Source organism: Polypterus senegalus, chromosome 15, assembly GCF_016835505.1.
Source record: "Polypterus senegalus isolate Bchr_013 chromosome 15, ASM1683550v1, whole genome shotgun sequence".
In the NCBI taxonomy this organism is placed as follows: Eukaryota; Metazoa; Chordata; class Cladistia; order Polypteriformes; family Polypteridae; genus Polypterus; species Polypterus senegalus.
In genome coordinates, this window is record NC_053168.1 from 80718090 (window position 1) to 80742302 (window position 24213).

The following is a 24213-nucleotide window of genomic DNA, read 5'->3' on the forward strand; positions in this document are numbered from 1 at the left end:
ATGGGACAAACTAACACCTGCAACACTTAGTCACTTGATTTCTTCAATGCCTAAACATCTTTTAAGTGTTGTTAAAAGACAGGGGAACTGTACAAAGTGGTAAATGTTGTACTGTCCCAACTTTTTTTGAAATGTGTTGCAAGCCTGAATGGCAAGAATGGATATTTATTTACAAATCAAATGATGTTGAAAAAAAAAAAACATGAATTATTTTGTGTTCATACTGTCTGCAATGAAATAAAGTTTGAGGAGAATTTATAACTTGCTTTTTCCTTCACATTTTCCACACTGTCCCAACTTTTTCTGATTTGGGGTTGTGTATATATATATATATATATATATATATATATATATATATATATATATATATATATATATATATATATATATATATATATATATATATATATATATACTAGGGGCTTCACCCCCTGCTCGCTTTGCTCACCAACCCCTGGGTTTGGTGAACTGGATATAAAATTTAAACAGATTATTTTCATTTCATTCATTTTTTATTTCTTGATATTTGCCAGTAATAAAGCTGTAGTGAATTAGTTATTCCCCCTCCCCAGGGGGCTCGCTTTAAGCAAACTGCCTCTTGTGCCGTGCTGCATGATCTGCATGTTGTGCTGCGCGTCAATCATTTAAAAGCCTGTACAGCAGCTGTACTGTCTCACGGGACGTTAAAGTGTCTCCGAGAAATTGTTTGTAAGTAGGGCATGACGTGAAAAAGTCACTGTCTCATGGGTCTTGCTTCTTAAGGTTGTAATGTCACTTCTCGCGTGACGTCAAAGTGTCTCTCTGAGATGATCACGTCTTGACCCCAAATTTTTTATATAATATATATGTATATATATATATATATATATATATATGTATCATTCTGCATAGACTATTCAGACCAACCGACAATATATGGGGAATTTTCCCAAACCTTTATATGTGTGTCTCCTCTGCTTATTTCATTACAATATATATGTATGTATGTAAATGTGTGTTGTGATACAATACCTGCCAAATAGTACATAGAGTACACAACGTGTGTTTTGCCCTGATTGGGGCTCATCCGGTGTATGAACCTTTGTTTCCTCTTATGGAGATCGAAACTTGGACGTCAGTGTCTGAGATGATGCCTCTGACATTGTGTTACTGTGGCTGGTTCATTACTTGACAGGGTGAAGATCAGAGTATTATATTCATAGGTCTGAATCGCAATCTGATTATTTAGATATATGATACAGCAGTATACATATAAATTTAACTAAATCAAAGTAATATTAAGTCAGTTTTCACAAAAATAAGTCAAAACTATTCTGCTAAATATTTTAATACTTCAGTATACAGTATGTCAATGCTTCACAGTACTGAGTGTAATTTAATCACATATTGCAAGTTATTGTAGTTAACTTTCCAGCCATTTGAGATTGCTAATGTTGGTTTTTTGGTTTGCAGGACTCATTAACATTGTGCATTCTATGGCTACATCTCCTGAAATCATTCCATTCCCCCCTGGGCACTATGAAGTATTTGATATGAAAGCAAATGGAAAAGTTGCATCCATGGAACTAGTCAAATTTCATAACTGTAAGGATGAGCCTCTGCATATGGAGTATGACTCTTTAGGCAAACTGCCCACAGGTAAGACTTTAATATACTTTTGTGGCCTGTAGTCTAATTACTATATTTAAAAACTATGAATTCATTTTTAGTATTGAAACTAGCCTCACATACAATTTGATATTTAAATTAAAATTGAAATTAAAATGTTGTTATTTTGGATATAAGGATATAACATTTTTTTTTAAAAAGTACATTTATCCATATGTAATAGTCATGCTTTTCTGTACTGTTTTGTCTTAGTTTCTGATGTGGCTCAGCAGCAGCTGTATTCCCAGTTGTGCAGCTCCTTTCTGTAATGTGTAGAATCCCCAAACCCTACAGTGAAATCCCATTTGGCCAAATACACCCGCAGAATTATTCTTTCAATGTCCTCTTTTCAACCCTTTTGAAAACTGGTCCCACCAGCCTGGTTTGACAGTCCAGCGGTATTGCTCCCTGTCTTTGATTCAACACTAACAAGTTATTTCACTTAAGATACAAATAAAGTATCTATCAGGCAACCCGAGCAGTGAGGTCATGGACACGAGACAAGATGGGTATGGAGAGTACCTTGGCAATGTAGGACTTTAAACCTGAAAAAAACCATCTGGTCACACAAGGATTTAAGTCCTTGTGCAAGGCTGTCAAATGTAAAGGGGTTTGGTCCATCACTAGGGTAAATCCGCTTCCCAGAATGCAGTACCTGAAATGGTTAGTAGCCCATTTAATTATGAGAGCCTCTAGTTCCATCACCGCATACCTTGTTTCCCGATCCAGCAGTTTCTGACTAACATACATAATGAGGTGTTCAACACCATTGTTGCTTTGGCTCAACACAGCACCGAAACCCGTTTCTGAAGCATTGGTGTACAAAACAAAAGGGAGGGAAAAGTCAAAAGAGTTGTTAAGGTTGGTGCTGAAGCAAAGGCCTTTTTTAAGTCATTAAATGCAGCTTCTGTTTTTCCATCCCATTCACTGCATTAGGTGCCCGTTTCTTTGTCACATTCATTACAGGGGCTCTGTAATGGAGCCCTCTTGGGGAACCTGTGATAATGACCCACTAGTTCTAAGAAGGCTTAGACTTGCTGCTTATTCTTCAGACGTGGCCAGTTTGTTATGGCTTTAACTTTGGAACATTGTAGTCGTACAGTGCCTCTGCCCATTAAGTAGCCCAAATATTTTTCCTCTGTTAATCCAAAGTAACATTTTCTTAAATTTATTCCTAGCCCAGCTTCTGTCAGTGTCAGGAGCACTGCACATAAGCTACATATATAATTCAGAGAAAAAGAGCCCTTAAATATAGACGTCTCTAAATGACAGTCCAATGATAAATTTCGTTGTCCAGGGTGGACACAAAAAACTCCACTTAAGAGTTGGTGGAAAAAACAAAATCTGTTGGAGTTCCAGGCCACAAGACCACCCAGCCCCCATTGGGCATCTGGGCATTCTGCCTAGCATAATTTTTTAAGTAGTTCTTATTGTTTTTGATTTGTATTTATTTTTTTAAGCTTTTATTTTAGAGGATTCAATGCAGTGGGTCTTGTGTTATGTTGGGCTGTCCTCTTTCATTCAGTCATATAAGCATCACTGGTGGCTGCATTTGACTTGGTGGTTGGGGCACAGAACATCACCACATAAGAACCAGAAAAGAAAACAGAGAAAATGAAAGATGAAGAAAGATTGCAGGTTCATTTAATAGTATGATAAGTCTATGCATATCTTGCTTATTAAGAGTAGAAATAAAATAAGCTATGAAAAAGTGGATTTTTAGGAGTTTTGTTTAAAAATCTATAGTGTTAGTCTGGCATATCTCTATTTGTAAAGTATTCCAAACTTTAGGTGCCTAACGGTAAAAGTCCACCTAACCACTTCTTTTATGCCAAGCTCTTGGAATGAGCAGAAAGTTATTAGAAGATCTAAGGTTTGAAATGTATAGGGATAGACACTCCAAAATATAGGAAGGAGCAAGTTTACTTAAATATAGTAGTAGTATTTTATTTAAAGATATTAGTAGATTTTTTTCTATTAGTAGTGTTTTAAAGTCAGTTCTAAAAGACATGGGTAACCAAACAAAATGGCAGAAGGTAACTGTAATGTGATGTAATTTTGCACTGAACAGGATGCTTTCCTTTTGTGGTCTAAGTGTAAGATTGTGGTCTAAGATTTCTGAATCTTTTTCATCCCTGCTGTCCTGATGTTGGGACCTTGTCTCACTGCTGTTTAACATTAGTGTCCGTGGTCAGGTATCCAAGTCAAACAGAGAAGTATTTCTGCATTTTAAGGACTCCAAAAATGAGTTTCTTTCTGATTGCCTTTGGGTGCTGTCCAAGTATGCAGACAAGCCAAAGAGATTGGATGAACCAGGTAATCGTGCATTGAGAAAAAATTAATTCCACACATATCGTGATTTATTTGAAGACCTTCAGCTGTGAATTTTGAACTGAACAGATTTTATTGCATTTTTTATCAAAGCCTTAGATGTTTGAAAGAGCCAATGCCACCCACATGTTGATAAAAATTTCACAATGGCAATCAGCACTCAGCATCATGTACTTTATGTGGTGTGTCGTGTGCACTCATGCTAGAAAAAAATAAGGAGAAATAAAAGATGCAGATTATGCGATAGGGCTAAGCCAAGATGAAGTAAAGAGATACAAAGCAATTCAGCAGAGTCACTGTTGCTGAGGATATGGTGATAAAAGATTAATTGAGGATGTTGTTGAGTGAGTAAAAGTAATTGGTAACTTTCACTACAGTTTTTCATATTTTCTGTATGATCTTCTTTATCATACTTTGTGAGTGATATACAGGTGCTGGTCATAAAATTAGAATATCATGACAAAGTTGATTTATTTCAGTAATTCCATTCAAAAAGTGAAACGTGTATATTAGATTCATTCATTACACACAGACTGATGTATTTCAAATGTTTATTTCTTTTAAATTTGATGATTATAACTGACAACTAATGAAAGTCCCAAATTCAGTATCTCGGAAAATTAGAATATCAATTAAGACCAATGCAAAAAAAGGATTTTTAGAAATGTTGGCCAACTGAAAGGTATGAACATGAAACGTATGAGCATGTACAGCACTCAATATTTAGTTGGGGCTCCTTTGGCCTGGATTACAGCAGCAATGTGGCGTGGCATGGAGTCGATCAGTCTGTAGCACTGCTCAGGTGTTAATGAGAGCCCATGTTGCTCTGATAGTGGCCTTCAGCTCTTCTGAATTGTTGGGTCTGGCTATTGCATCTTCCTCTTCACAATACCCCATAGATTTTCTATGGGGTTAAGGTCAGGCGAGTTTGCTGGCCAATCAAGAACAGGGATACACCATGGTCCTTAAACCAGGTACTGGTAGCTTTGGCACTGTGTGCAGGTGCCAGGTCCTGTTGGAAAATGAAATCTGCATCTCCATAAAGTTCATCAGCAGCAGGAAGCATGAAGTGCTCTAAAACTTCCTGGTAGACGGCTGCATTGACCTTGGACCTCAGAAAACACAATGGACCAACACCAGCAGATGACATGGCACCCCAAACCATCACTGACTGTGGAAACTTTACACTGGACCTCAAGCAACGTGGATTCTGTGCCTCTCCTCTCTTCCTCCAGACTATGGGACCTTGATTTCCAAAGCAAATGCAAAATTTACATTCATCAGAGAACATAACTTTGGACCACTCAGCAGCAGTCCAGTCCTTTTTGTCTTTAGCCCAGGCGAGACGCTTCTGACGCTGTCTCTTGTTCAAGAGTGGCTTGACACAAGGAATGCGACAGCTGAAACCCATGTCTTGCATACGTCTGTGCGTGGTGGTTCTTGAAGCACTGACTCCACCTGCAGTCCACTCTTTGTGAATCTCCCCCACAGTTTTGAATGGGTTTTGCTTCACAATCCTCTCCACGGTGCGGTTATCCCTATTGCTTGTACACTTTTTTCTACCACATCTTGTCCTTCCCTTCACCTGTCTATTAATGTGCTTGGACACAGAGCTCTGTGAACAGCCAGCCTCTTTAGCAATGACCTTTTGTGTCTTGCCCTCCTTGTGCAAGGTGTCAATGGTCGTCTTTTGGACAACTGTCAAGTCAGCAGTCTTCCCCATGATTGTGTAGCCTACAGAACTAGACTGAGAGACCATTAAAAGGCTTTTGCAGGAGTTAATTAGCTGATTAGAGTGTGGCACCGGGTGTCTTCAATATTGAACCTTTTCACAATATTCTAATTTTCCGAGATACTGAATTTGGGTCTTTCATTAGTTCTCAGTTATAATCATCAAAATTAAAAGAAATAAACATTTGAAATACATATCTGTGTGTAATGAATGAATCTAATATACAAGTTTCACTTTTTAAATGGAATTACTGAAATAAATCAACTTTGTCATGATATTTTAATTTTATGACCAGCACCTGTATAAAATGTTTAATTTATTAACGACTTCATGTGGCAAATTAATTATATACAATTTCTATTTGAAAAGTGACACTTTTAATGATACATTAGCAGCAATAATAAGTTTTGAAGTTTTAAAACTAGAAAAACAGTGAATTACAATCAATCCTACAAAAGCACAAATCTTGTTAAAGTGCCTCTTAATATTTGTACTAGCCATAATACTGTGCTGTGTGTTTAAAGGTCTATCTTGCTCTAATTTTTAAATATGTGTTTCTTTTAGGAAACTCTTATTGCTAGAATATTAAATATGTGATGAAGACAATGTAAAAGAACTACTTAAGCTATTCTATGTGTATAATTCTAGCACAGATGGTGCATGAATCTCATTTTCATTCAAATACATTAGAAGTTGATATTAGATACATTATTGCTTCTTGTGTATGTATTGGAAAATGATTGCAGTTATCTGTTTCTATTTAATTTATTTCAGATTTTGACTTGGATACTATTAAAAGCAACATTTGCATCTTATTTGAACATGCTGTGGAAAAGCGCCTCATGGCTCAGAGGAGAATTGGCTGTCTATTGTCAGGTCCTTTTACATAATCACTTTATTATCTTTTAGACATTTTAATACATTGAACACAAAGCTTGCTTGCTTTCCAAGAATGTGGCAAACATATTTAATTTAATAGAAGGTTATTATTTACTGGGGTCATCTTGTATTGTATGTGTTTGTTGTTTAACTGGTTTATAGGTTGTTACAAGGCAATAAAGGCAATATAGTTACTGAACAGATTTGTGTTTGGTTTTGAATGTCTCAAATGAGGAGAAGAATGGAATAATGAGTAGAAATGTGTCTTTTTCTTGTTTAATGCAGGAGGTTTGGATTCCAGCTTAGTAGCTGCACTATTGGTTAAATTTGCTCGAGAAAAGAAATATAAATATCCTATCCAAACATTTTCAATAGGAATGGAAGACAGTCCAGATGTAAAGGCTGCTCGATTGGTCAGTATTTTTGACCCCTTGTTCTTTGAAATGTTATCAATGAGTGATGTTCAATTACTATATAATAAAGTTTTTTTCCCATAAGTGATTATTCTGGGTAATATAGGGCAGAATAGATATGATGATTTTTTAAAAAAATCCAATTGCTGGTAGAATTACTGGTAGATTGTTTTTCAGATACAATCCTTCGAAATGTGAAAGTACCTGCTACAAATACATGTACAGCTCTCTATAGTGCATTGTTGGAATACCAGTACCTAGCAGACTGCCCACACTTATTTATGTGACAATTAATATTATTCTTGCGCACATAACTTTGTTCCACTACGTAGGTGTTGTTTTTGGAACAACATCAAAATTCTGACTCAGCATCTGTTAGTACTGATCTTACTAACTGTCTTTGCCTGGCATCATTATTATCAAAACCCAAAGCATTTTTTTCAATTTGAAGAAGATGTGCTGAGCAAAAACACATTTTTTCCTATAAGCACAAATAGTATGCCAAGTGCTGCGTTTTTCACAGTAACAATGCTGTATTTGACGGTGACCTTGTTCACTGAATATTTTCGTGGAAAGGTAAATGTTTTTTTCCCTAGTGCTCCATGGTGCTTTGCGAGGCTAGCATGACATCACAGAGCTTTAATGTGCAGAACTTTCAAGCATGTGTACTGTACCATCGCTGTGAAGCTGTTTCAGGCATGCGTGATGTAATCTCCCCACTCCTCGATCAGTACTCTAGACTTCCACCCTGAATGCGTTTAAAAAAAAAAAACGAACTTGCAGTATTTTAATTTGAGGGTGAATTAGCTGACCATAATGAGAATTTTATGAATACTGCCACTGGACATATAACACAGATCTCTGTGCCCTGGCCGCATAGTGCCACATGGCTAATTTCCATTCATAATTAGCCATGTGCCCAGCTACAAGCTTAAAACAAACCTTAAAACAGCCCCCCCTCTTCCTCCCCCTCCTGTATAAAATAATAATAATAATGAAAGAATTATTAGTGCGTCTGGGTGTTTCTGTCTTCTTCATGGAAAAAAAATAGTACACATCTCTTACATAGAGTTTGATTGGAAACCCAGTGCCAGGACTTCAAGTCTCTACTTCGTTCTATGGATAGTTTGATCCCCAAGAGTAGAACTTTGTAAGTGCAATGATATATAATATAATATAATATAATATAATATAATATAATATAATATAATATAATATAATATAATATAATATAATTGCTAACTTGTTGCCATTTGCTGTGTTTTGCTTTTATCAAACTTTGCCAGCTCATTAGTCATGTTTTTGTCTTTCACTTACTATAGGTGGCAACTCACATTGGCAGTGAACATCATGAAGTAAATTTTACAACCAAAGAAGGCCTTCAGGCAGTTGAGGATGTGATTGTGTGCTTAGAAACCTATGACATCACAACTGTGAGGGCATCAGTTGGTAAGATTTTAATCGACTTATGGTTTGATTTACATTTTTAATACTTGGTACACTAGTTTTTAAGAAAACACAAATGCCCAGTATTTCCAGTAAGTGTTTTTGTTTTAAATAAAATGTTTGCACCTCTAATGGATCAGCAGGCTGTGTATCCTGTGGGCTCATAGTGTTATAGATGTGAATCAGACTCATGACCACTGTTGCATGTGATCTTCCTTTCAGTGAGGTTGTCCTGTCACTCTACTCTAAGCACTACTATTTAATCTAAGTTCTTAACTAAGAAACACTAGCATGTTTACCTTTTGTGGTTGCTGGCAGGATCTGACGCAGGTAACAATGTTTTCTCCTGAACTGAAAATCTGCTGGAATAGGGAACTAGTAGGTGATATACAATGATACTTTTTTTTACCAACTTACTAAGAGTGGGAAAGTGTACATGATTATTTCTCCACCATTCCAGAGGATTTTCGGCACTTTCCAGTATAGGAGATATCAAATAGCTGTTCAGCTCTGCTTCTGGTGTGACACAGTTGACGCACTTGTCAGTCTCTCTCTTTTTTGAGCCATACACTGTTCATATTCAATAACATGATTGTGCTTCAAGTGTTGAAACAGAATGGTGGTATTACCTTTGGCTGCTGAATCTTTTACATTTACTTTTACATTTAACTTCTTTTTGTTCAGTGTCATCTACACTGAAACCAAAATGTGTCCAAACGACGGACAAGGTATTTTTCTTTGGTAAGAGTTGCTCAGTGTTTGAGTTGTCCATTTTCCTTCCCTATTGCAGACAGGATGGGGTGAAGTCAACACAGGAAGTAGTATGATTTTGAGGGGACAGTACTTGAGCACACACTGGGGATTAGCAGAATTGAACTCTTTAAGGGCTAAATATTTTTTTGGTGGCCAGCAGAAATGTGCAGCAGAGCAGCAGCCTGCTGCTGGAGCTGACTTCACAAAGGTGCGGGCTGCTGGAGATAAAGCCACATCTGGCAAGTGGAACGAAGTGAATGTGCAAAGCAAAATACTCCATAGACAACGTTTTGCGTATTATTGCCTAATTGGACTCTGACTTATCACACTCTGATTTTGATGCAAGTGATTTGGAGATCTAACACAAAAGTGATGTACCAGCATCAGTTGATCGATCTAAAGCTGATCGCATTTGTCTAGCGGCCAGCAGCTGCATGAAGACAGCTGCCTTGAAAGGAGTTAAAAAACAAAAACCACGAACATAATAAAACAAACAAAATAACCGACATGTGCAAGATTATACCGATTAGATGTCAGTTTCAATTAAATTTCGATTAATTTCCCTGCTCTAGTATAAAGTAACTAGACATTCCCACATTTTAGACAAGTTAATTTAAATAGATCTCTCTCTCTCTATCCTGTTTTCTATTCTCCTTGTCTTTTTTTGCAGGGATGTATCTAGTGTCAAAGTACATCCGGGAAAAAACGGATAGCACTGTGATTTTCTCTGGAGAAGGTTCAGATGAACTTACACAAGGCTATATTTATTTTCATAAAGTGAGTAATTTCATTCTTTCTTTGTTTCCTAACTGTTCACTCAGATAATGAAATAACTAACAGAGAAACTATACATTTGTCTTTTAAACTAAAAGGCCCCTTCACCAAAAGAAGCTGCAGAAGAAAGTGAACGTCTGCTGAAGAGTCTTTACTTGTTTGATGTTCTGCGTGCAGACAGAACAACAGCTGCTCATGGGTATTTAGGCTTTAAAACTATCCTTCTATGGCCTAAAATGTTATGTGCAAATATGGCCAAATCATTGTTTATCAGTTTAAAATGTTTAGAAAATGGTCTAAAAAAAAGAGTTGTAATAGTGTTATTTTTAGACCATTGTAGGATGTGCTGATATCTCATGATTTTATACCTTCCTCATTAGCATTAACTTTCCATGTAGTCACCACATTGTCTACTAGAAATGTTGCAAGTAACTAACGTTATATTGAGAAAATTATGTAAAAGTCGCAATGTTCTCACAAAAGCAGTTCATTAGAATGTAAAAAATTCTGATGTAAAAAAAAAATGCAACTTTATATTTTGTTAGGCTACAAGTCTACATTAGGCCCAGCATACTAAAGCCAAGGACACAAGGCAGCTTTTCCTTACATAAACTGCACAGCAGATCCTCCTCTTTTAGAGCAAGTCAAACTATACCTGTCTTGTTTTATCCTCATTAAAAAAAATTAAGAACTAATTGTAGCAGTCATTTAGTAATTTCATACTGGTTAAAAAGACTTTTCAGAATCCAGTTCAAAGAAGATACATAAACCAAAATCAAACCGACACCTTACCTATTTAATTGTGAGTAGTTGTGTTTTTTTCATGAAATGCCTGTGATGTCAAAGTCAAACTGTGTTTTTCTCACTAACCAGGAAGATATGCAAATGTAACAGCATCTTTGCATTGTATTAAAACTGTACTTAACTTTACATACATTTTATGTTATGAATGTAAATGTTATGGTAGCACAGTGTGCACAACTTCTCGATAGAGTCTAGAGAAGTGATCTATAAATTAGTAAGGGCTAAAAGTGATATTAATGGCTTCAGGTAGCAACTATTGTGTATATTAAGAATGTCTATATTTAAAAAACATTTTTTGAAAATGTCATTGACATTCAATACAGTACATTCCTAATAATGCATTTCACATTTTAGTTGGTTCATAATTTACCAATTTGGCGGAAAATAGAAATGATTAAATTTCAAGAAACCAGTTTGGATATAGTTTTGTGCAGTGACCTAATCTTAAGTGTTACAATGATCCCATGGGCCTTGTATAAGTTCCACCTCTCTGTAACTTTTTGCAACCAAGAGGAAAAGTATCAGAGGAAAAGTTGTTAAATTCTATATGGAAGTAGTCTACTGATTTTATTTATATACAGTAAAATAAAAAAACAAAATGTATTCATGTCACATAGTGACTGAGAGCTTGTTGCCCTACCAGCGATAATGTTGTGCATTTTACTTTTTTCAGTCTTGAATTAAGAGTGCCATTTTTGGATCATAGATTTACTTCTTACTATTTGTCCCTGCCAGAAGATCTGAGGATTCCCAAGGTATGAATTTTATATAATTACCTTAATTGAAATGCACTCTAATACATTTTCTGAACTTGTGTTTTTACACTTTTCTAAAAGAAAGGTATTGAGAAGTATCTGTTGAGGGTTTCCTTTCAAGACAAAACCCTTCTTCCTGAAGAAATACTTTGGCGAAAAAAGGAAGCTTTCAGTGATGGCATTGCATCAGTTAAGAAGTCCTGGTATACTTTACTGCAAGAGCACATAGATAGCCAGGTATGTTGTACTTTAATCTTACAAATTATTTTCTTTATGTTTTCCATAAATCTTTTAAACAAAATCAGAATTTAGTAGTTTATTTAAATTATCTCTATATATAATCTTCATTTGGATCTTGAATTTTGTTTGTCTGCGAATGAATTAGAAGAAGAAGCACTAGAGGGCAGTAGAGAGACAGCTTCTTGCCTGAAGAAGGGGCCTGAGTTGCCTCGAAAGCTTGCATATTGTAATCTTTTTAGTTAGCCAATAAAAGGTTTCATTTTGCTTGACTTCTCACTACATTCATAATGGCTAACAGGGTACAACACCCTAGTACTACAGAAAATAGACAATAACCCTCTGTGTTGATAACTAAAGTAAAAAGAGCCTTGCTAAATTTTATGGACAAATCTTTTAGTTTCTACAGGCTACATGGACATAGTACATAGGTACTGCATGTATTCTATATTTTCATCAATTAACCAATTTTGTCATTGAAGTAAGTCACCAAAAATAAAAACAATTGAAATTATATTTTCTTGTAACTGACCTGAAATTAACATGACAGCTGAAAACAGTGTTGAAATAAAAACAAATAATGTATGAAGATCTAATGAAAATAATGTTGCTGTGAAACTGGCATGACATTAAGCACGGGTTGGGTTATAGTTGGTTTTCTTCTTTGTAAAGAAGTGTCTTTCTCCTTGAGTCAGCCTCATAACACATCTTCCACCCACCTACAGCACAATAAGTCTTGATGTGTGGAGTTCTAGACCATCAGAAAGCAGGACTCGTTACGTGTAAAGTCACAGTACACAGACTCGTCTTCCACTCGTCTCCTTTCACTTACCAAAGCGCCTGGAAGTGCAGCTAATGCAGAAGTTGATCTATCATTGAAAGTTATTCACAAATGAGTACAACTGTTACAGTTGTGCTATTTAAAAGCTTGAGAAGGAAGTATTCCACATCATCTCCTAAGCACTGGCACATATCTTTGCATTATCACAGAATAAGAAAAATGATGATAATTACAATTTCATGCTAGGAAATAATGCACACTATACAGCATAAAAAAATAAAATACATTTTTCTATGAATTATTTGCTACAATGGCTAGGTCAAACTTAAATCCAATAAGGTAGAAACCATTCTTTCTTAGAGGTACTTGCAGTTATGTTATGGTAGGGCTAAGGTAAACGCTGTAAGAAATCAATAGAGCTGCTTAAAAGATTCAGAGATGACTCTGTGGCAATTCATCAGTCCCAGCTGTTCAAGATGCACCTCAGGACTTCAACCCCTCACATCCACATCGATTTAACATTAAGATGCTCTGTGTCTGTCCTGGAAAAAGCAGCATGAAATGTAACTTGATTATTTTTAACTGCCATCATAAAATCAATAGTAACATACTTGAAACAACAATAAAAGTAGAAAACAGCAATGTTGGTAATACTCCTTGTATCTAAAACTGGTAGTGTGCACATTGAATTTTGCTTTCTGTACTCACTAGCTGTCCCTTGACCATCTTGCTTCACCATTTACATTCTGTCCAGCCCTACAGTTATGTGAATACAGTGAGATATACATTATATAGTATCTCTAGACAGCATACTAAATTTATTTCATGTGAATAATGGATATATTAGTTCAAAACAGAGCTACATGTGAGAGTCATCACAATCAGGTAACTCAAGAGCCTGTGTTTCCAAGCATGGAATTATAAATGTGCTGGGAAGACCTATAAAGTCACTGCCACACAAAGATTGAGGAGTGGGCTAGATGTGGCATCCCTGATGTTCTACAGATACTCAATGGGAAACAAAGAAGGACTCTGACCTCTCATAGACATCCTGGAAGGTGGCAGCTAAATGTAGTTGATTGATGTCCTGCTGTCAGAAGAGGAGAATTTTTTCACAAATCCTCACTGTGGTGATTATTAGGATTTTGCACATGAGAGGTGATCCAAAATTTCCCAGAAACAGTCAATAGCATGGGAGTAGGGTGTAGTTATCAACTGTGCCACTAGGAAACCCATGCCTACAGTCAGTCTGCTGAGTGACGTCCAATTATGTTCAAGTAAAACAATAAAATGTGAAATCTTCAAGAGGGCTGAAAACTTTTTATAGGCACTGCATGCTATACCATACATAGAACAGACTTGAGATACAGAATTCTTTAATGATAATACTTGATACTTGTCCTGATTGCTTTGATGTCCTGTGAACTAGATTTGTTACTCCAGTTCAACGACTCAACTCAAATAGATAAACACTTCACCAGCTGGTTCTTCCATGTGTAGTCAACTATTTCTAACCTAAAATTTGTAATATAAATTAATGTCCATTCAAAGATTGGCATGTAGTTAAAAAGAAAAGAAAGGCTGTGTTTGGTATGATTGTGTCATTAGTAATTAATAACCATAGAAATAGGAATTATGGCTGACATTGGCAAAAATTAAAAATCAAATTTTGTTGGCATCGGTATTAACAAAAACACTGATTTACTGTAGGATTAGAATGGCCAAGACCTTAAACTGTAACTTCCAGAAGTAATATAAAGGAATACAATTTGAGAAGCCATGGATAGAATTATCAACAGGATAGTCATTTTCCTGTTTTTAGATGGCAGTGTTATTATTTAAAACTTGTTATGAACTAACAAACAATTTTAGATCAATTGCCTCAATACAGTTAAAGATAAAAAAGTAAGTATGAAAATGAAGGTCATTTTACATTTTGGTTGAAAATTCCAATGGTTGTCTTAAAAAAACATCTAAATAAGACAAAATCTTAATCTTGTAAATACTGGTGATGTTTGGATGGTGGTAAACAGTACATTTTATTGTACTGGTTGCTTTAGTCTGTTTTCATACGTTACATTTCCTGAAGCAAAAATCAAAAAAATTTAATTAATTTCAGCCCTTTTTGTTTCTCTGCAAAGGTAAGTAGCAGCCAGTTGGAAAAAGCTGCTGAAAAGTTTCCCTTCAACACCCCAAAAACAAAGGAGGCCTATTTCTATCGAGACATCTTTGAGAAGTATTATCCAGGCCGGGAGAAGTGGCTTCCTTATTACTGGATGCCCAAATGGATCCATGCCACAGATCCTTCTGCCCGCACCCTTCAGATATACAAACGGAAAAGAAAAACGATGGATCAGGAAGAATCTACTTATTCTGATTAACATCTGCACTTGTTCCAGTGTAGATGATTTAATTCAAGTTCCTTCTGCTTCCCAACAATTTGTTATTGATTCATCTGGGCTTAGTTTTAAAATGTTATTATCACGTATTGGAAAAAAAGCACAGTACTAAATTAATGTGTTCATTCTTTCTTTCTTTCTTTCTTTCTTTCTTTCTTTCTTTCTTTCTTTCTTTCTTTCTTTCACCTAAGCAGTATCTGCAGAGGAGTTTGCACATTCTCCAAGTGTCGTCTTCAGTACTCTGATTTTCATTTCATATTCCCTTAGATGTGTGTGTTACTGCATAAGACTGGCATGGTGAAACTAATTGCAAACTCCCATCAATAACGTTAACAGCTGAGCTGTGCCTTTAAATTGAGTATCTGAAACAGTGTACAGACACCCCGCACCTCCTCAGGTTGATTCTGTACTGGTAAATCTCCCAGACGTCTGTCAGGTTCAGGTTTATACAGTGTACTTCACTTCATAATTCTCATGACACAGTACATATTTAAGTTTTTTTCACCTTGCTCTGAAATATAACACTTTAGTTTTTGGTGAAATGTAAGTTTCCCTGTAGACTTAAGTTTACTGGAACTACTCTAGTGTTTGTACCAGTAATAGATCATCCTTGAATTTAGAATATCTATTCAATTTGGAGCAACAGGAAAGCTAATTTTGAACAATTTTGTACTTTGAGGAAGATCATGATTTCAGATGACCCAACTCATAGATATTAAGAAAGACTAAACCTAAAACTTTGTAACTCCATCCTGTGTTGAGGTGTGTTGTGTAAGCAGTTAATAGATAATGCAGTTTTCACTCTATTCTGTCTGCACTTCGTGTTTGTTGTTGCAGGGCAGTAGCAATTACTCGGCTGTTAACACATTTAACCTTTTCAGCCTTAATATTTATATAACATCTGATTAGAAATGATTACATTAGAGGGTCAGCTCAATTTGGACGGTTGGGAGACAAAGTCAGAGAGGCGAGATTGCGTTGGTTTGGACATGTGCAGAGGAGAGATGCTGAGTATATTGGGCGAAGGGTGCTAAGGATAGAGCTGCCAGAGAAGAGGAAAAGAGGAAGGCCTAAGAGAAGGTTTATGGATGTGGTAAGAGGAAGTGCAGGTGATGGGTGTAACAGAGCAAGATGCAGAGAACAGGAAGATATGGAAGAAGATGATCCGCTGTGGCGACCCCTAATGGGAGCAGCTGAAAGAAGAAGAAGCTGCTGAAAATACTTGTGATTGAGGAAATTTTGAGGCCCCATTTACACTTTCACATTGTGAATGTGCTAAATGCATTGTGTATAAAAAATATCAAACTGCTTTGGTAATCTAGAAATTGATACATTGGTTTCAGTATCGGCACTGCACTTGTTTTAAGAAGCAATAGAAGTAACTAAATGCATGTCTGCTGATTCACAGCTTTCTCCTGCTGGTTTCCAGATGCAATTGCAGATCACTTGTTTCTCCTTTTCCTCAAGTAAGTTAAATTTGTCAGGGTCCAGAGAGTTGTAAAGCCATTCTGTATGTCTGAAATATTTTTTATATCATGTACTAAATCATCATGCTTGTCTATGGGGATACATTTCCTGTTACAGCGATGTTGCTAGACTTGCACATATCTTTGACATGGCATTCAAAGGGAAAGTAGTTCCAGATGTTCCTCTGTCTGAGCATTGGATTATAATTATGGAAAAGACTCTTCTTCCGAAAATCATTTCATAATTGTAGTAACTCTTTAGGTTACTGGGTTTGTTCCCTCACAACTACAAACCTTTGTCTTTCCCCTTTCAGAAAATGTGCACTGTTAATTAGCGGCTGATCCTGTTCAGCATTTCCAACTTCTGCCAAGCAAACGAACAATAAAACAGAACTTTTTTCATGGGTAGACATGTATGTTGTTACTCTTACCAAAGTTAAAAAAAACAGAAGTCTACTTAAGCCACGAGCACCAACATATTGTAATCTTAACACACACACAAAGTAGCGCACACACTGCTGTGTCTCTGGAGACCCAAAATATTTTCAGAATCACCTTCTGTGGCAATTACTGTCCAAACCCCGATTTGTTGCAAAAAAGGGCATTCCTTATAAAACAAAAGGTTTATTTACGAATTCTTTAAAATTCTCTATAATCTCAAAAATCTTCAATGAGTACAAAAAGAATTGCCTGAAAAGGCAAAGCAAAATGCACAGATAAATGCAAGAAACACTGAACTGCCTAGTGTGTTCCAAATGAGCTGCCAGGAACTATGTAAGGCCCTCCAATATATAGGGTGTGGAGAGCAGTTCCTGGTGGTGATTTGTCAGGTGGCCCCACCCCTTGTGGAATCACCCACAAAACACATGGAACATAATCAAACACAAAGAATAAAACACATAATAAAAGAAGAATGAATGCAAATAAATGGCACACAATTAAACAAAACAGACAAAAAACACAACTTTGAACCCCAGCCAGAAAATAAATGCTGAAACATGACACACAAACAGACTCTAGCCACACAAGCGCTGAGTATGCATGATGCCTGCACAGCTCATTACTCCTTGGTACTCCACACAGGGACACATATACTCCACATAGCTACAGCATGAACAACACACGGGTGTCCCCGGATATTATCTATACTTAAGGCTGACACAGCTTGATCCCAGAGAATAACCACACTTGGTTAAAAGCACTTGCCTACCAGTTACCATGAGGTTCACTCTACTGGGGCATCCCCCTCAGCCTAGACAGCCCTCTGAGAAAGACGGTGGTAATCATCTCATACTATGTACCCTGTATTTACTCAATTACTTAACTCTACATTTCATGTAAAAACAAAGTATACAATTTAAACACTTCCATAAGAGTAGAATAATGGCTGCAGAATAACATATAGCAAAGTTTGCATATATATATTCTTAGAAAGCTTACTGAAGATTAGCAGCCATATCAAAACAGGAGGTTATCCTAGGTGGGTTTAAGATTCAATGTCAATTTATTTATATAGCACATTTAGAACAACATAGTAATGCTGTGGCCAAAGTGCTTTACAATAATAAAAGAAAAACAAAACAATTAACATAAATAGAAATAAAATATATTAACATAAAATAAGATACATAATAAATAGAAATAATGTTAGATAATCACAAAGAGGAAACCATCAGTATTACCGAAGGTCACGGAATGCAAGTGAATAGAAATGAGTTTTTAATCTTGTTTTGAACAGTTCAATTGTAGACGACTCCAGCAATGATACATGAGTTGTGTTCACTGATGTGCGGAGGGTTTCTCTGATGCTGCTCCCTTTGTCCTCATCATGATCAGTTCTTTTAATGATCGTATAAAATTCTTTGCTATTATGCAATCTTCCTAAGACTAAATGTTTCCAAAATCAATTGCTTTCGGTTCATTATAATCCATCTTAAACAAATTAAAAAACATAACAATAGAGGCAGATGCTGTTTGTTTTTTTTCTTAATATGGTGTCTGCAGTTCCAAAGTTCAATTTTAAACCTTTGCTTTCTCTTGAATATTTTGTTCTGGTTGTGATCAGATCTTTATTCTCAAGAACCATGTTCTCATCCCTACTCTCTGCCTTGCTACCCATCTTCAGTTCCAGTCAAATCTGACAGTTTGCATACTGCCAAAACCATTTAACGGGCGACGCTATAGCCACCACCCTCCACCTGACTCTCACCTGGACAAGAAGGAAACTTAGGTGCAAATGCTGTTAGTAGACTTTGGTTCAGCATTTAATGCAGTCATTCCTCAACACTTGACTGGAAAGCAAAGCATGCTGGGCCTGAACACCTCCTTCTGCAAATGAATCCTAGATTTCCTGAATGAGACATCTCGGTCAGTCAGGATTGGAAATGGCATCTCTAGCACCACCACAATGAGCAATGGTGCTCCACAGGGCTGTGTGCCTAGTCTGTTGCTATTCACTTTACTGACTCACATCATCAAGTTCGCTGACATTATGACTGTAGTAGGCCTCATCAGCAAGTAAACATACCGAGCGGAGGTGCAGCAGTTAACAGATTTTTGCAAAGCCAACAACCTGTCTCTCAATGTAGATAAAACAAAGGAGAAGGCTGTTGACTTTAGAAGTAGAAATTGCCACTTTTTACTGTATATCGACGACTCAAGCATGGAGAATAACCTGGCGGAGAATCTTACTTGGTCCCTCAACACTAGTTCCGTAGCCAAGAAAGCCCAGCAGTGTCTTTACTTTCTGTGAAGGCTGAGGAAGGTTCATCTCCCACCACCGATCGACATCACCTTCTGTAGAGGAACTGTTGAGAGTATCCTGAGCAGCTGCATCAGTGTCTGGTTTGGGAATTGCACTGTCTTGGGTTGCCCTTCTGCAGTCTGGAAAAAGGTACCAAACCATTTGAGCCTTCACTACTAGAATATGTAATAGCTTCTTCCCTCAAGCCATAAGATTCCTCAACACTAAGGGACTAGAACGATAACACATATACACTTTCCTATTCAATTAGGTCATGTCTTTATACTTATATTTAGTATTATACTGTTGCCTTCTTTTTACTTCCAGTGCTATGTTTACATGTGTTCTTTCTATTAATATATTGTCATATTTTGCACAACTTGCTACTTTTTTGCACCCTTAGATATCACAAATGTGTATTGGTCAGTGCTGCACTGTCTTGTTTATATCACTTGTTTGCCTTTGCACTGTCTTGTAATGTTTGCATATGCTTGCACACATGCACTTAAAATTTTTATGTGTAGTTTTTTTGTAGTCTTGTGTTCTAGATAACATTGTGGTCCCGGAGGAATGATGTTTTATTTCATTGTGTACTGTATTAATTATTGTCACACACGTGTGAAAGTAATACAGAGAGAGTGCTGGAAACAAGTACTAAAGCCTTCAACAGACCAACGTAAGAATAAGAAATCTTTTCCAGTTAACCGCAATGCACTTGCCATTACAACGATATCACTTCCGGTCCCTCATTGATGGCATCACTTCCATCTTCATCCAGTAATGTCACTTCCAGTCTCCAGCTGATGACTTCACTTCCGTCTCATCTCTGACAACATCATTTCCAGTTCCTGTCTTAATGTCATTTCTGCTTCCTCTGTTTTATGTTGATTCCTTCCTGTCTTTCATGATATATAAGGACCATCATTGCTGTAACAGTTTGTCGAATACAATCTTTACAGACGACCAGAAGATCAGTCCAAATTGATTACTCTTCACCTGAAAATTATACGGGGAAGCTTCCCCAACACTTTGTGTTCTATTTTTGTGGCACTATATACAGTATGGTTGAAATGACAATAAAAGCTACTTGACTTGATTTGACATTCATATGTCATAATGCTAATGCCACTAAGCCTTGATAATGTAGTCCGGTGACTGAGATGCTGTCAGATCCTTTTCCATCGACATGAATCAACATGCATAGTTCATGTGTGACTCAGCGATTACAAAGGGTTTTTTGCAGTTTCATTCTGTTGAAAGGTAATCCAGTCAGTTTGCTGTGATCATGTGTAGATGACAAAATAAAAGACAAGTTCTGGTGTTACAGAGCAGCTTCATTCAACAGTAGGTTTGTAGTTTGCATGGCAAAGATGAGTTGTATAGTAAGAGTAAAAGTGGAAAATGTATTTTAGGAGTTCAAAATTTCTTACACGATTCACCTTGATACTCACGTTGAGCATTTCTGTTTGATGGAACTGGCAGCATTGGGTGCAACTCTGGAGGCGGTTATGGACAGGATGCCAGTGTGTGGCCAGGCTCAGCTAGCACACACACCCCCACTTACCCAGACAGTCTTTAATCTCCAGTTAGTCTTCAGGAATGGGGAGGAAAGGCAGAGTACCTGGAAGCCTTCCCACAAAGACACAAGGAGAATGTGCAGACTCCAACTAGACAACGACCAGGTCTGGATTGTGAACCCAAGATGCTGGATCTACAAAAGCATCCATTATTCAGGTTTTGTGTCTTAATTGCTACTTTACTGATGTACTGTAGATGTTTATGATGTAATGACATAATATTCAAAACAAAGATGCATATAAGGATATTGCTTTTAATATACAAAAATGAAATTATTTAAGCATGTTACATAAAGGTCACCGATCATTAGCTTAAGTCACTCTTTACATGACATGTACATTAAACATTTTATTAAAAAAGGCTTATTGAACCGCTCTGTCTGTAGAGGAGCGCAGTTAGTTTTGTGAAGATGCTTTTGTTTCTTCAAAGACAAATGCAGCGAGTGATGAATAATCTACCTGAGTTCAACGCCCCTCCTTGCCATTTTTGTCAAAAACTAAAACAATCTTCATGCATATATTGAACATCACATTGCATACTGTATGCTTTAAACACAGCTTATAGCAACCTGTTTTCTTCATAGATCTCTTCAATTTTTGTTATCTGCGTAATTGATTTAAATTAGTGCCATTGACTTCTTCTCCATTCTTTATATTTTAAAAATGGATAAATGTACCCAGGAGAAAAAAAGAAAATTACGAGAATCCCACTGCTGCCTCAAGTTAGAGGGTTAGGCTAACCCAAAGAAATTACAGAATGATATTAAACGAGGCTGGCAACTGTGACTTTGGATATATGGTAGCATTTTATATCAGAATACAATGACATTCATTTATACGAATAAAACTATCATTAGTACAATTATCACTTCATTAATGCTTTACCGATAGTAGACACCAGTTGAGTTGAAAATGAGAACAAATGTAGCAGCAAATCTCCGCATTCAGGAGTGTCTCTGCGTTCTTGTTGTGGGGTACCGTTATGAATTCTCTGCAGCACGTCCCCTATTGCCGTTTTCTTTTTTGCATTATGGTTGCAGAGTTGAGTTCTCAGCTCCTGTGTTTTGAGTTGCTGTTCTTTACCTCTTTGCCTTTTACAACTTGTTATCCTTCCCGGTCAAGGGTGACAGCAGAGGGAGAGGGTAAACTTCGAATCGGGGTCACAATGGATGGGGTCACTTGCTTAAACAACAAAAGCAAATCTGAATGTGTACAAGGGGCAGCTTTAGAAATACAAGAGCTCCTCTTCAAGTACAGATGTGAAGTGCAGCACCTCAGGGCATTTTGTACACATCCCACTCTGTGCTAATAGCTATGTTAGTGGCTCAGGCCATCTTGTAATATTTGAAATGGAACACACTTGACTTTAGTCGTTTTCACTACAGCAGTCACTTCAACTGGCAAAGGTCTTCAGTGCTCTTTGGAAAGAGTTGTTTAAGTTGAAGAGGTAAAACAACATGGATGTGGGTCAGTTCATTGATTCTGTACTGGGGAAGACAAAAAATTAAGAGGAGAACAAAACAAGCACTTAAGATAGTGACTGTATATCAACCAATTAAAAGAAACAATTGACTAAAATAAACATTTATTCTGACCTGCTTGGGCAAGTCATGGCTCTGTTGTTCTATCTTTGTGATAGGTTCGTTTGGACTAGAATTGCTGTTTAACGGTGGCTTTATAAAATTCAGATTACTGTCACTTTGTTGTATAAGTAATGACCTTCTGCATGGAAGATCGGGTTTAGAAACCCCCAGTTGCAATTATTAGTTGTTGATCATGAAGAAGATGTTTTATTTATTTTTTAACATCTTGATGGTGTGGAAGAAAAATAAACCACAATGTTAATGTTATTCATGTTGTTTATTAAAATGAGGTTTTTATTAACATTCATGGACCCAAAATTCTTCTTGAATTCTGGATGCCTTCCTGTCTTAAGCTTACGATACTTGAAGATATTAGAAGCCTCCCAAATCCAGCCCCCTAATCTGACACATTATCCAACCCGCTATAGCCTAACTACAGGGTCACAGGGGTCTGCTGGAACCAATCCCAGCCAACACAGGCCGCAAGGCAGGAAACAAACCACGGGAAGGGTGCCAGCCCACCACAGGACACACATTATACATAACTGTATTAATCTAGTATATACAAAGGCTAATCTACAGTAGGACACAGATGGTAGCTTCACAAATATTGTTGATTAATTTGAGAAGTGTTTAATTAGTTCTTCCCTGCTTTATACAGTTGCAAACAGAATGTGTGCTAGCCTATTTCTCACCTACAGGTGCTGGTCAGAAAATTAGAATATCATGACAAAGTTGATTTATTTCAGTAATTCCATTCAAAAAGTGAAACTTGTATATTAGATTCATTCATTACACACAGACTGATGTATTTCAAATGTTTATTTCTTTTAATTTTGATGATTATAACTGACAACTAATTAAAGTCCCAAATTCAGTATCTTGGAAAATTAGAATATTGTGAAAAGGTTCAATATTGAAGACACCTGGTGCCACACTCTAATCAGCTAATTAACTCGAAACACCTGCAAAAGCCTTTAAATGGTCTCTCAGTCTAGTTCTGTAGGCTACACAATCATGGGGAAGACTGCTGACTTGACAGTTGTCCAAAAGACGACCATTGACACCTTGCACAAGGAGGGCAAGACACAAAAGGTCATTGCTAAAGAGGCTGGCTGTTCACAGAGCTCTGTGTCCAAGCACATTAATAGAGAGCGAAGGGAAGGACAAGATGTGGTAGAAAAAAGTGTACAAGCAATAGGGATAACCGCACCCTGGAGAGGATTGTGAAACAAAAGCCATTCAAAACTGTGGGGGAGATTCACAAAGAGTGGACTGCAGCTGGAGTCAGTGCTTCAAGAACCACCACACACAGACGTATGCAAGACATGGGTTTCAGCTGTCGCATTCTTTGTGTCAAGCCACTCTTGAACAAGAGACAGCGTCAGAAGCGTCTCGCCTGGGCTAAAGACAAAACTGCTGCTGAGTGGTCCAAAGTTATGTTCTCTGATGAAAGTAAATTTTGCATTTCCTTTGGAAATCAAGGTCCCAGAGTCTGGAGGAAGAGAGGAGAGGCACAGAATCCACGTTGCTTGAGGTCCAGTGTAAAGTTTCCACAGTCAGTGATGGTTTGGGGTGCCATGTCATCTGCTGGTGTTGGTCCATTGTGTTTTGAGGTCCAAGGTCAACGCAGCCGTCTACCAGGAAGTTTTTGAGCACTTCATGCTTCCTGCTGCTGACGAACTTTATGGAGATGCAGATTTCATTTTCCAACAGGACCTGGCACCTGGACACTGTGCCAAAGCTACCAGTACCTGGTTTAAGGACCATGGTGTATCCCTGTTCTTCATTGGCCAGCAAACTCATCTGACCTTAACCGCATAGAAAATCTATGGGGTATTGTGAAGAGGAAGATGCAATACGTCAGACCCGACAATTCAGAAGAGCTGAAGG

General features: G+C 37.1%; 2 protein-coding genes across 2 annotated transcripts in view; one reads left to right on the forward strand and one right to left on the reverse strand.

Annotated features, from left to right (window-relative positions):
* The window catches only part of asns (asparagine synthetase), a 31622-nt gene extending 15660 nt beyond the window's left edge, over positions 1-15962 (forward strand). Inside the window, 9 exon segments of the mRNA XM_039737253.1 lie at positions 1453-1638; positions 6485-6586; positions 6875-7002; positions 8325-8451; positions 9872-9978; positions 10074-10174; positions 11453-11534; positions 11616-11771; positions 14694-15962. Coding sequence (XP_039593187.1) covers positions 1453-1638; positions 6485-6586; positions 6875-7002; positions 8325-8451; positions 9872-9978; positions 10074-10174; positions 11453-11534; positions 11616-11771; positions 14694-14933 — 1229 coding nt within the window. The 3' untranslated portion in view covers positions 14934-15962.
* A 5015-nt stretch (positions 15963-20977) lies between these two features.
* The window catches only part of LOC120515662 (collagen alpha-1(XXVIII) chain-like), a 179248-nt gene continuing 176012 nt past the window's right edge, over positions 20978-24213 (reverse strand). Inside the window, exon 36 of the mRNA XM_039736875.1 lies at positions 20978-22219. The gene's annotated coding sequence lies outside the window, so the exon portion shown is untranslated. The remainder of the gene's footprint in view (positions 22220-24213) is intronic.